Source organism: Branchiostoma floridae, chromosome 3 (genome assembly GCF_000003815.2).
Source record: "Branchiostoma floridae strain S238N-H82 chromosome 3, Bfl_VNyyK, whole genome shotgun sequence".
NCBI classification, from domain to species: domain Eukaryota; kingdom Metazoa; phylum Chordata; class Leptocardii; order Amphioxiformes; family Branchiostomatidae; genus Branchiostoma; species Branchiostoma floridae.
In genome coordinates this window covers 20,007,995-20,021,256 of record NC_049981.1, presented here as the reverse complement: position 1 = coordinate 20,021,256, position 13,262 = coordinate 20,007,995, and the positions used below count along the sequence as shown (strand labels likewise).

The 13,262-nt window shown below is 39.5% G+C and overlaps 1 protein-coding gene across 1 annotated transcript in view; it reads right to left on the bottom strand.

The window, feature by feature from the left end:
- LOC118410962 (zinc finger MIZ domain-containing protein 1-like) overlaps positions 1-13,262 on the bottom strand; it is a gene marked incomplete in the record, with an annotated part of 128,490 nt that overhangs the window by 18,649 nt on the left and 96,579 nt on the right. The window contains 1 exon segment of the mRNA XM_035812944.1: positions 404-539. Coding sequence (XP_035668837.1) covers positions 404-539 — 136 coding nt within the window.

The following is a 13,262-nucleotide window of genomic DNA, read 5'->3' as shown; positions in this document are numbered from 1 at the left end:
TTGTTCTGTTATCTGAGTATTTGGGAACATATCCTAAACTTTTATCTTTCTCAAATACCTGCTATGGATCTGACTGCAATCAGACAAGCTTCACCAGAATATTTATGACAAAATGATTTGTCGCTCAGCTATGATATGTGACTTTCCTACAGAAAAGTTGTTTGGACTTGTAGCTGGATTTTTCAATGTTAAACTTCTTTGTATGTCAATTTGTTTATGACTTTTATAATCATGAAGATACTAGTATTCAAATCATAACTTCATCTAAGTACTCAGAGTTGTGCAACTTGTAGTGCAGCGTCTTCCTAAATAACGGTGGCATTGTTTCAGTTTCCTACCTTGTCCCTTCTTTCAACAGCTTATGGCAAAATAAACTAAAACGACAAAACAAAATTTCACATACCCTTGTGGCACTGGAGGGAGGTTCTTTTGCATCTGTTGGTGCATGGAAACTGTTTTGGCGGCGTCTGAGTTACGATTCTTCTGATGTCTCAACAGTAAGAGTCTTCCCAGGTCCTCACACCAGAGAGAGAGCATAGCTGTACAAACACAAACAGAGCAGGTATTGGTTAAACAGTGTATCATCTCCTTACAAAGGTAACAGCACACAACTTATAGCTACAATTATCCATTTTTAATCGGCACAGCCCTGATGTAATTGAGAAGACAGCAGTTTTCCTCATCCTATCTGAGGAATTTTGAAATACTTTGTTTGTTGTGATATTATACCAAGCATGTAATCATCTTCTCTTCAAAAGATGGTGTTGCCATTGGAAACATGTAAATAATCCATGGTAAACATGTACATAATTATATGGTGAAAAAACTTTTCCAGTCAAGTCTGCATGTCCTCAAGTGTTTTGTACCATTAGTGAGTGTGCTCTTAAAGTCTCCTCTTGGAATCACGGTGTAGCAAGAGAGGTTGTGAAGTAAGCATGTGTTGAAATACTTGTGTTTCAGTGATACAGAACGGATCCAAATTTCTCTGTCATATCACTTAAGAGCACTTTGTGTACCTTCTCTAATGATCTTTCAGCCTACCACTATGTACTGTGAAATTTACTAGCTGAAAGGTACAGTTTTATCAGACCCCACTGCCGAGTTGTATGACCTTTAATTTTTTCCACCCCCAGAGAGGAAGTGATGGGGTAGTGACGCAATAGCACCCACGTCACACTGGTCATGTGATCTCTGACACATTTCCTCTCCCTGATCATGACGCATGCATGAATACAAGCCCAATAGAAATCACATTACGTGTTCCGAGTAACAGAAAACTTTCTACACAGATAGAAGAATGTTCTTCTACTGCAGAATTTTTCTTCTGACTTCTGGCATCATCATGATTGAGAATGTAGTTAGAAGCAGATACATGTGACATACATGTGTAGGTACATGAAAAAGAGGCCTTTCATATAATACAGTACAACTATTTTCCCACCTAGTACTAATAGTTCTTCTTCATGAGACAACTCTCATACCTGTAAAGTATGGGCTTAGTATGACTGAAATAGTTCAGTGCAGTTGGAGTGCTATCTTGTCCATCTCTATGGTATAAAGGACTTTTCACTTCAGAATCACACGTCACACTATGTGAAGTGGAAATATGTTCACCATCAAGTTCACAACAACAAGAGATTAACTGTTTAATTTGCTAAACTTCATCAGATGATTACCTCACATACAACAACACTGCATTTGTGAATCTATGATTCTGATGAATTCCTCAGAGAAAGGTGTATTTCCAGTACTTCAGCAGCATGTAATATGCTGTTGCTTACGCAGGGAACATGGTAATTCATAGTCCCTATCTTGTCATCCAACTATAAGTAGTCATGTAGTATACCTATACATGGTTCTTCTGTTAATATACTGCTCTCAAGCTGCTCAAAGTGGATCCTGGCAACATTATATTACAGTAATGGAGGAAAGAAGTGATATTTTAACTTAGTTTAAGGACATTGTTTGCATGTGGAACAGGTAAAATCGGTACGAACAAGAGTCTGGTGGAAACTGAATGTAACTGAGACAATTAGCCAATCCTAAAGCTAAAAGGCATCTACAGTAAACAATACTAGTACTTTTTCTGGACATGTGTTCATTCATTTAAAACACGAGTGCTGGTGACAGCTTACGTTTTGTGTTCTGTATATTTCAATCCACAAAATTTGTGCATTGACTCATTTCAATACTGTTGAGCATCAGAGTCATTTTGTATACAAGGCTGACAAAAGCTAATCCAAGACCAGATTGAATCCCCAAGTGTTGAATATGAGAAGCACTATCCCTTCAGCATGGATATCAAAATCACCACACTGTATTGACAGACTGACCACAGACAAGGAGTGGATACCACAACAGAACAACATAAATTCCCTCCAGGGACCAACATAACCAATGCCAATAGATTCCAGAATACCAGAGCTGAAGTTGGTATTCAATCACAGGTTTATCCATTTCTTTGAAGTTTGAGGACTAGATTTAGAAAAACACTGCAAGATTTAGGTGTACTATTTGGCTTTTTATGTCTCTGTTTCATTTGTCTAACTACACTGATTCATTCAGAAATCTGAAGGTCTGTACAGAATATCTCTTCACTTTCTTCCCCTTCAATATTGTTCATCAATAAGCCAACATCTATTACAAACTATTGAGTTTGGAAAAGATTGTGGCCTGTTTGTTTGGAAAGAGAACTTCCTCTGTGACCTCCTACATCAGCAAGGTTGCAATATGTTGATGAACTTTCTTCCCCTGGCCTTGACTGAAACCTGATCCCTTTCAGCAACACCCATCAATTAACTTCAACAGATTCAGATAGATCTACTGTAGTTTGTGTAAATGCTATTAAGTTTGTGGGATTTAATTTTGTGGTAGGGAGAAAATGGAGTGTGTACAAATACAATGGTTTAAACTAAACTACCGGTATGCTGACAGAAGGCAGAATTTTCTCTGGGATTTCTAGTTTGCTGTGAGGCGGTCACTGCGAAAACCATAAACATAAAACCACCACAAAAAGTTCCAGATTTACAGTACAATCCAGCATATCACTTCATATTTGAAGAAATACAGTCTCCTTTGCAACCAGACACAAGGAAAAAAAATTTTGTTTCCTGTTTTGTGACATACCCTAGAAAAACCTGGTGTTTCTAACCTTTTATTCTGGGTGGACAGTGGAGTCACAATCAAGTCACATAGTTTCCAGTTTGAAATTAAAATTAAGAAAAAAAACTGCTTGTCCTAATCTAACGAAGGATAAATGTATCCACAGATTTGTAACCATTATTAGACAAAAAATTAAAATCTTCGTTGAAAATATAAGTGTCCTTGTGCATTTCAGTTTTACTGTTATTGTAACACTTGAATTTTGGCCAAAGTCTATAAGAAAAAAAAAAGATAATGGTAGATTACTACCTATCTACGGATACTAATTTTTTACGGACTGAAATAGGACGCACAATATTTTTTCAAAAGGCCTAGCTAATTAATTTGTCTGAAGGTATAGCCATCGCAACTTAACAGAATCGTGTTACAGAATAATTGACATGTTGACTAAAGCGATCCTTGCCATTCTTTAAAAAAACACACTAAATTGAGTAGATATTCATCACCAATATGCTTTGAAAAACAATAAGAAATGGGAACAATAGTCTGCTCACATTGCTTAAATTTTTATAGCCTTTGAAATCTCTGTGTCCATTTTAATTACTATTCATTTCATTCTATTTTCATCTGTAAACATCAATTTCCCAGAAATCACTGTGCGATTAATTTCCCAGAAATCTTTCAAAGGAATATTTATTAATTCATTATGACATGCATAGTCTGTATACAATATATCAACACATGTATCAGGTATCTATTTGATGCAACAAGAATATAACTGTGATATGAACATGGTATTTTTCTTGTTACAATGTTTAAGTAATAAAATTTGTCAGGGTGGCAAGCAACTGGGAAATCAGCACCCACGCTAAATATCAAGCCATTTAGAAATCATTACCATTAGATATCTTAATTTCTGCCGATACAGAAAAATCTACTACAACAACGCTGCCATCACTTGTAGTATTTAGTCATAAAAATGGGCTATATAACAGAACCTCTACACTGTAGTACATTCTTGTTTACAGATAAATTACCAAGAATTCTTTCACATATGGGTAGTAGATAGTTGCTTTCAATATAGAAACATTTTTGGTTCACTCCATTTGCAGTGGTAAACCTTCCACTTACACTTCTGCACGAACACTTGCAATGCTACAAACAAACAAACCCTACCACTCTCTGCCAATAAATATATGGACAACCCTTGACCTCCTTCACCCAAATTGCTGTCTACATAAAAGGATGCATGTCCCAAATTGGATAAATCCTGGCCGAACGCCCCTACCCTCTCACCCCATTGTCTCGCCATTTATGTTCAATGACAACCAAATAATTTGTTGCCCTAAGAGCCAAAGGTAAACACTCTGTCCAGGAACACCGAACCACTCAACGGTGCAATGGACAAACAGTGCACTAACGTCTACAACCTTACCTCCAAAGGCTAACAGGTGTATAATAGTAATACTGCATGCTGCTTTAACTGTAGGTTGCATGCAAGGCTACCTGCATAATTCAGGAGGTACATGGTAGGGAAATTAAACTGTTTGAAGCTCAGGAAGAAACATTATGGCCTTGAAGCAAATAGAGAGAGGCACACAGGATACACTGAAGAAATATTTCACGCACAAATTTTTACACACAGAAGTTTCAGCTGTGATATTACTACAGTGAATATGACATAGATTCTCTAGTCCATATTTCTCCAGCAAATCAGTCAACATAAGTATTCAGTATGGAAAAAACTTATATCATAACGTGTATCATAACTTCCTGTTTATCACTCCTGTTTGATGTGTTAAGCAGCTTGTTACCATTAAGTAGCTCTTTCATAATACAAGGCAGTACTGGTTAATACAAGGTTTTACATATTTGTTTGAAAATACCCACATTAAATACCACAGCAGGATCTGAACACCAGATATTCCAGTGTTGTCATTCCCTGACAGCAGTTTACTCTCTCAGCCCGCCACTCAGAGTGGTAAAATATACACAGCCAAAAATCAATAAGCATATCAGGTAATTATATTTATCCTGACAATATGAATTGTTGCTTCAGAGATTACACACACTGGAAACAAATTATACCATTACACATGTTCCCACTAATACCACTACTTTTCGTTCTAACCCATCATGAGTCCCAGACATTAAAGGCTTTGTGGACTGCATGATGGTTGCATGTCAAGGATTGGCCAATGGTACGGGACCTTGCAAAACCCACAGTAGTGGTGAGTAGACACATCACTTATGACATCACAATCACGTTGTACATCCACACTACTGCTCAGCTGAGCAGGGATGTTTGAATAGGGTTTCCTGGGGACAGTAATAACACAGGGAAAAGGCTGGAAATAAGGCATGAAAGGGTACTCACACAGGCGGGAGGGTTAGGTCACAGTGGGGGCACGCCTGCCACATTATCCACGCCAGCGTCTGGGAAACACTGCCATCTGCCAATAAGTGACTACGCTTTACACCCATGCTGCACCTGCTAATGGCTGTGCTAACAACCAGCCACCCTCCCGGACATTTACCCCGCTGTCCCAACTACCACCCCTCGTGAATATGCTGCGGTGTAACGAACGATCGTGCATGTGCATCAAAGGGCAATTACGACGGGGAGCTTCCAAGATGCGGATGAAATCCACATCAGGTGGGTGTCCCCGAGGATCAATTAAAACCAGGGGGAGTGAGGATATTGGCTATAACAGCTGGTTTCTTAATCAAATTTGATATGCACATTGTGGAGTAGGAATAAATAGTTGGATGGTGTCAACCAATGGCCCGTCCTCTGGGGTCGGGAGGATGTGTGACTACACCATATATCTCCTTCCACCCTGGATGGGCAGTAAAATCGCCACAGTTAGTCGCCAAAAAATCACACCAGAAAAGCCACAAGATCACGCAAAATTAAGCAACAAATAAGAGGAGGATAAATCCCTCCACATCAGTACATTTCTGAAATACCCGGTACATCAGTGGTAAATAGGCAATCAGGAACTGATTCAATTAATCTCACATGCACTTTCACCCAGCTGTATTTAATGGACCCCTCCCATTGTAACTAGATTACAGCTCACACGAATGTACCATAACGTTGATAGGGGGAATTTTGCAAGACATATCAATACTAGTAGTAAAAATAAACAGCTGTTAGTTTCACAAGGGTTTAGCACTACAAGTACAAGAAAAACTTATCAAATACAAATGGCATCTCCTTGTTTGTTAGAAAGCCTTCGTCATTTGTTGAAACGAACAGCATCTCGAATACAATGTCCCTTTGCCCCCTGCTAGTAGCATTGGGCTCTCCCATAAGACAGCTACATTGATATATTGCTGTCATGATCAACAACTGGCTCTACCTTCATAAACAACATATCTTGAGATTAATTAATGAATGAGTGAGTGAGTGAAGAAATTTGGCACCAGGCCAAAAGCTACCAGAGTAATTGCTATGTTACACAAAAATAATTTGTTGATCATTATCGAAATGAAATCCAACAGAAATGAAATTTCACATTAACATGATAATGAGTGGGAAACTGCCACTGACATGCAAATATTAATGAGAAAATATCCTTTTATTTCATATATTCTCTCCTAGTTTATTTCTAGCAATGATTTCTGTTGAAGCAATTCAGACAATCAGGCCTAACCTATAAAACATCTTCTTGCAGTCAAACAAATAAAATAAAAATCAAATGATCAATCTCATACTGTCTCAGAAAGTATTTCATCATTCAAGAATAGAAAAACTAGATATGAAATTCATTAAACATTGCTGAATGCAAAATCTTTTTCATGTTTTCCATGAAGGCTTCAAAACACTGCGCATGTCGATTTGTTACCAAAGATATTCAATATTCCGAATTCCCCCATTACACCTTTGCATAGGGGACGGACATTGCATAACGGCCTGATTGATTGAACCACTGGAAAATGCGGAAAGTTTCTCAAACACATAACTGCCTCATTAGTATTCATTGCGCATGGCCATCCCCAGGTGATTGACTGGCTGGTGCCGTCACGTTGTTGGTTGGAAGCGGATGCGCTGGGTGCGATTACATGGGAAGTCATGGAAATTGGTACCTAATGCAAGAGTGATGACTTACGGAGACCACAGCAACCCTTGTGGCTTCCTTCCTTGTCCACCAACATGCAAGGTCAGGGGGAAACTATCAGGAAGGTGCTGCCTATTTCCAGCACCGATTTCCTACTTTTGGGAAAGGGAAATATCACCACAAATTGTAGGGGAGACGGGGTCAACACTGGTGTAGGTTTCCTTCTGCCAAGATCTCTTCTGCCTAACTCTGTACCATTGACAGTTAAGTCTACACAAGTCAAGATGTTTGAAGACTCTTGTTACTTGACAAATCCTGTAATGATCCTGTACACAAGCCCATTACTCTTCCTTCTGCTTTATCTAGTACTGGTGGAAACATGCCAGGAATTGATTGAACATAAGAAAGTACGTCAATGACTTAAGCCAGTGGGCTAATATCGCTTGTTCCTTCAAGGTGAAGGCCATTTAGATTATAAGATGAGGAAATATCAACGCACAGTTCTAAAAACCTAGAATCACCACAACTTAGCACAGTATTTTTAATGGTGGAATTCTAAGAAATACCAGATCATTGGCCAAGCTCTAAATTTGTACATTATACAGGAAACAAACATTAAACAGTAGTGATGCAACATCCTGCTGGGTGTCCCTTGGGTATAAAACAACTTTCCCTTGAAGTTCAAAGAACCATCGCTCACTGCGGTGAACTGCCAATGCATCTGATACATACGAATTCACCAGCAGACACCATGTCCCTTGGGATGCCTGTGGCATTACTCCAACCGGCATGGCCGTAAATGAACGCATCGTTTCTAACTCTCATATACCAGCACTGTGGCAACGCCAAATAATGGACACAGGCTAATTTACAAATCTTCTGGATGCACTAGTGCTTCTACTTTCCCAAAGAAAACATTTGAGCCACTCAGTATTAGTATTTAAACTGCCAACTTGTCAGGATGAAAACCTTGCTATCAGTTTGCTGAGTGCTGATTCTTAGCCTGCCTGTGATACAGTGCAAAGAAATATAATGATCAACCTGAACAAAAGCTAGTCATTGCTCACCAAGCAATGACTGATTTTTATGGAGGAGGTTGCATATGATGGGACAACAATTCAACATTTCAGCGGCCCCTGATGCCAGCTCGTTCTGTGTCCTTTGCATCTTAAAGCAACCATCCTGCGATCCAGGCTGCCACACTCCGCACATCATGACTAATGACATCACACATTTGATGTAGACCTCTCCACAGCAAATGGCTCCCCTTGCGAAGACAACAGGAAAGCGATATTGTGATTCCAAGAAGCATCAGACTGGTGTGGGCCATCATGGAGGCATTGTCATTATCGTTCCATCCAACTGCAAACAAGTTATAAATTGTCTTGTCACTTCCGTCCAGAGAAATGGATCGCCGCCCCCCATGCATATTTTCCGCCTTATAAACCTTCCCTCATGAGGTATTGACTTATCACACTCTGCACCTTCCCAGGGAAAAATAATGGGCCAGGTTAGCCCATGCATGCCTGTGGAGCCATAAAGACAGAACATTCTAGCATATTGCCAATGTGGCCCGCCACACCTTCAAAACACTCACCACAAAGCTCGCCGCAACTGTAACGAAAGACTGGATGTGACAAAATTAAAATTTGCACAAAAGCCTCAAACTAGCTGTACCTTTGCATCATGGACAATGAAATGTCTTGTACTAAAAATTTACTACAGAAATTTTTGGACAGAAAAATCAAGTGACTGAATTGATAAAAAAATTAAGTTGGACATTTGACCCCAGACGTTATATTTTTTTTTTTGTAACAGGTACAGAAGTAGCTACTAAAACTTGTAAAAGGTGTGCAACCAGGTTAAAAGGTTGTTGGGAACTATTCTCTTTATTCTTTTCTGACACCTAATGCCCGATCCTGGAATACAACAATCAGAAGCCGGTAGCAATTTGGAAAGAGTTTGCAATTTGGAAAAAAAACAGCTACACCCACCAAGCTACTTTGGTTAGGAGGCCATTTCCTACAATGCCTTCCTTTGCAACATGTCCACATCTCTTCAACTGGTCACTGCTTTGCAATTTAGATGGTACTCAGCTAAAGATGCCATTACCGTTAGGCTTTGAATAATGGTGGTGACCTTTTCCTACATAATCTATCAGAGGCATCCTCAGTACCATTTCAACTTGTGCTGATGGATTCTTATGACGCAGATGTTGAAACACTGGAAATTAATCTGGCCCTGACACTAGATACATCAGGAGCACTCAGACCCAGCGCATAATGTCCTCCGAATCAATACAATTAGATCCTCCTGCCACCTTGCAAATGGAAAGGTGTTGCTCAAGCACCAGAGCAGGACTTTCTCATGGCTGTGGAGTGCTTCAGCATTTGCAATACCATCAGAGTCCACAAGAGAATTTTCAACGACTTTTTTGTGGTGTAATATGGTTGAGGAGCAAAGACAATTCTCATCCTGTTTTTGCTCCCTCGTTCAGACCCTTGTAGTGCCTAGTTTCCCTGCTGTTGGTAGCATGGCATATATTTACAAGTGTTTGCTATATTCCTTTGTCATTGATATATAAGTCTCTTAAAAAAATGGGTGCAGCCTCAAGCATGATTGAGGTTGCTACCAGTTGAGCTTCAATGTCATCAACAAATTAGATGTATGAATTGTAAATTGTAAGACAAGGAACTGCACGATAACAGGCAACTTCACAGCAGAACTGATCACCCCAACATGTTTCATGTCTACAAAGAAGTGTAACAATTTCGTAAACACCATTCTGCAAACTACAAATATTTCCCCAACCTGCAACACTTTCCACTAAGAAACAGACTGAGTCATTCCCCTTTTGTTCTCCTGATAAGAAATCTGCTCTGCTGAAACTTTATCCTAAAGTATGCAGAGGGGCAGGGCTGGGGCAAGGCTGTGGCTTTACCTTCTACAGAGTGGCACTGACAAGGCTGGCAATGTAAACTTGTCATAGCTGACTGGCTGACCTATGCTTGGGGTCAACAGCTGACTGATTGCTGCACTGTGTGCTCATCTCAGACAAGGTGTTCTATATGCTGGCACCACACCAGTGACAAAGACAAACGACACAATAGACAGGGAGGTGGAGAAGGGAGGCCAAAAATCCATAACTGATATCTGGATGTAGCAGGATCCTTCAGAGAGCGATCTCCATCTCCATTAGATGCAGTACCCTGCAGTCAGAGTGGCAGTTTCAATCACTCCCAGCCTTTCATCTGCAGACCATGGTGCAAATGGGATGACCAAGCCAAGGACTTCATTTGGCAAACAAACTTTGGAGACAGCATTTAGTCTAACACAACTCCAATTTTTTTTGCTGACAAATGAGTGGGGACAGACCAAAAGTAATAAGGAAGGAGGGAAGTTGCTATCCACAGCAGCACAACTTTCTCCTTTGTTCCAAACAAACATTATGGCTTTCTTGCCTATGAGACCAATACAGACATGAAATAATTTTCTCTCATCAACTACTGGCTGCAAGCTAGTACTATTATCTGCTTGTACAAGTGTGAGACAGATTTGTTACTGTTTGAAAGATATAATGATCACTCTGTAACTATGAAATGACAATATTCTGTAGGTATGTAATTGTGTTCATAGCAGGTGTTGCCTGCAACTTGAACAAGGGAAATCCAAGAGCAAAATGTTGAATGTACCAATAATTGCAGAAGAAATCTGAAAGGTATCCTAACTATCACTTTAGTTTAAGCAATGTAAAAAGTTTAAATCATTAAACCAATGCAATAATCTATCATTCAAAGGAAAAAAATCATTATCTTTTCCTGTAGATGAAAAACATTTTTGCTGGGTGTATTTCTCCACCCCTACCAAGGAGATAAGTGGTATAGCCCTATCACGAATGTGTTTTCAACAGAAATAGATATTGTCCCCATTTGACCTTGGTAGGCTAATCCCTGGTGATTTCTAAGAATATATCACTTGGATAATTTCAAGCCACCTCAAATTAAGTCCAAGATGAATCCCACATGTGACAGACCAAGTGAACAGGTTTAGAGGTTGTAACCCTCTTTTTATCATGCCAAAAATAACTCCCTTTGGAAACTTGCACTGTTGCTTGGTACTCTAATCACATATGACAGTCTTGTTCCTTTGGCATAACCTGTCAACTTTCAAGCCTTTAAAACAAAATCTTTGAAAGCTTTCCAACAAGTCCTCACCAAAATAACTTAACAATAAAAAAAAAGGCATGTCTTCCAGCTGTTAGTGTCTAACCAGCAAAGGAGCGTATTTTGCCTTGGGCAAAAATCAAGTAGGCGTACGCCTCTGTCGCCACTGTACGTCAACACAAATGCAAGCTACGTTATACACCTGATGAAGGGTTTTTACATGCAAATAAGCAAAGACTATTGTGACATAACAGACACCTGCGTCACCAATGCACTCACCAACTTGGGTCCCTTCGATTCTTACTTCTACTTACCTACTAAAGACACTAAACAAATAACCTCACTGTAAGTAAAAGCTATGCAAGGAACTGATTGGTTTCATTCGCTCAGATAAGGGCATACTCTACTTAACCTGGTCAGTCTTAAAACGAGGCTCTCCTCAAGACACTGGTTCAATCTAGGGTTCAAATCAGGCCAACGTTTGCAACCTCTGGCCAGGCTCTAGGAGTCTGGCTACCCGGTATTTTACTGATGGCAGTTCAGTTCTACTAGTATCACACTCAGTTTCTGTTACACTCGGTTGGTTGTGGAGGCTGTAAATGAGGAATCAAGTGAAATTAAGAAACCGAGTTTAATAGAACTGATACGCAATCACAATAAAAGTTAAGACTCATACAGCCTGCTAAGGATCCTACTGAAACTCCGGGGTTTACAGCCTGCTTCTCTCCTGAGCCTCACTCACTGACGACTGTCTTGGCAACAAGGTATAACTACGGTGCATGGCCTAAACAGTGGTGTAACTGACTGTGTCCAAAATAAGGGGAACGGGTTTTCTGCGCGTGGAGAATTTGCGCGTGCGCGTGAAAAATTTGCGCGTGAAAAAATAAAGTTCCTGAAATATGTCAGAAAATGTGCAGCAAGGAATTCTAAGGCAGAAAAATTTGATCCTATGATATAATTTCCCATATGTAACCAGAATTTTTGGTTTGAAAAAATCCTGATTTTTAGATCCCTTGGGAATAGATTCATTTGCATATTTTGAACAATCCAAAATCCCATTAATATCACAGAAATACATGGAAAAATTACTTGTACGTGTGTGTATGAGGTTTTATATTGTAAAATGTTACAATTTGAGGCTTTTCTCCATTCTAGAAGCTTCATTTCATCTTTTTTGAAGCAGATTGTTTCACGCGCAGATTTTAAACTTTTTTGCGCGTGAAAACTTAAACCCGCATCTGGCGCTTCAGCCGGAGCGCGGTTTGCCCCTAGCCACTGTAGGCTCCTGGGGGTAGGCTGAGACAGAAGGCTGAGAAGCGTAAAATCTGGCCCAGCCAGGCAGTGTTAATTACATCATTTTGGCAGGACTTGACAACCAACCTCCCAAACTGCTGGATTGACCTAGAAAGACTGTGACACAGTGGTGTTTCCTTTGACACTTCCAGTCTAGTACAGTGTATCATTTTGACTCTAAACCAGCACTACATACATATATTTTGAATGGAAATGTGCCACTTTTGTACTGTTGTTTCCTTATTTAGAAAAATACTGCTTAGCTTCAGACTGAGTTCACAAAACCTTTGTTTATTCAACTACAAACAGACATTCAGTCACTAAGACTATCTACATGTATTCAACATATACTTCTTGGAAGTTATCCATCTCCTGTTTTATACAATGTATGTTGTCATTCTGTCAAAAGTTATACAAAAAGGTATCTTCAATTGAACATTGAATAGTACCTAGACCCATACTCACTGTACAAGAGTCAATTGGTACACGATGCAAAGAAGATAGGAGAGAAAAATTATTCACTTGACTGTACAGTTCTTGGATTAATATTTCAGACATCAAATAATCTCAAAACATGAATCATTGAAAACAGGAATACATGTATGCCCTTTCCATCCTTAGTCAGCAACATGATAAAAAC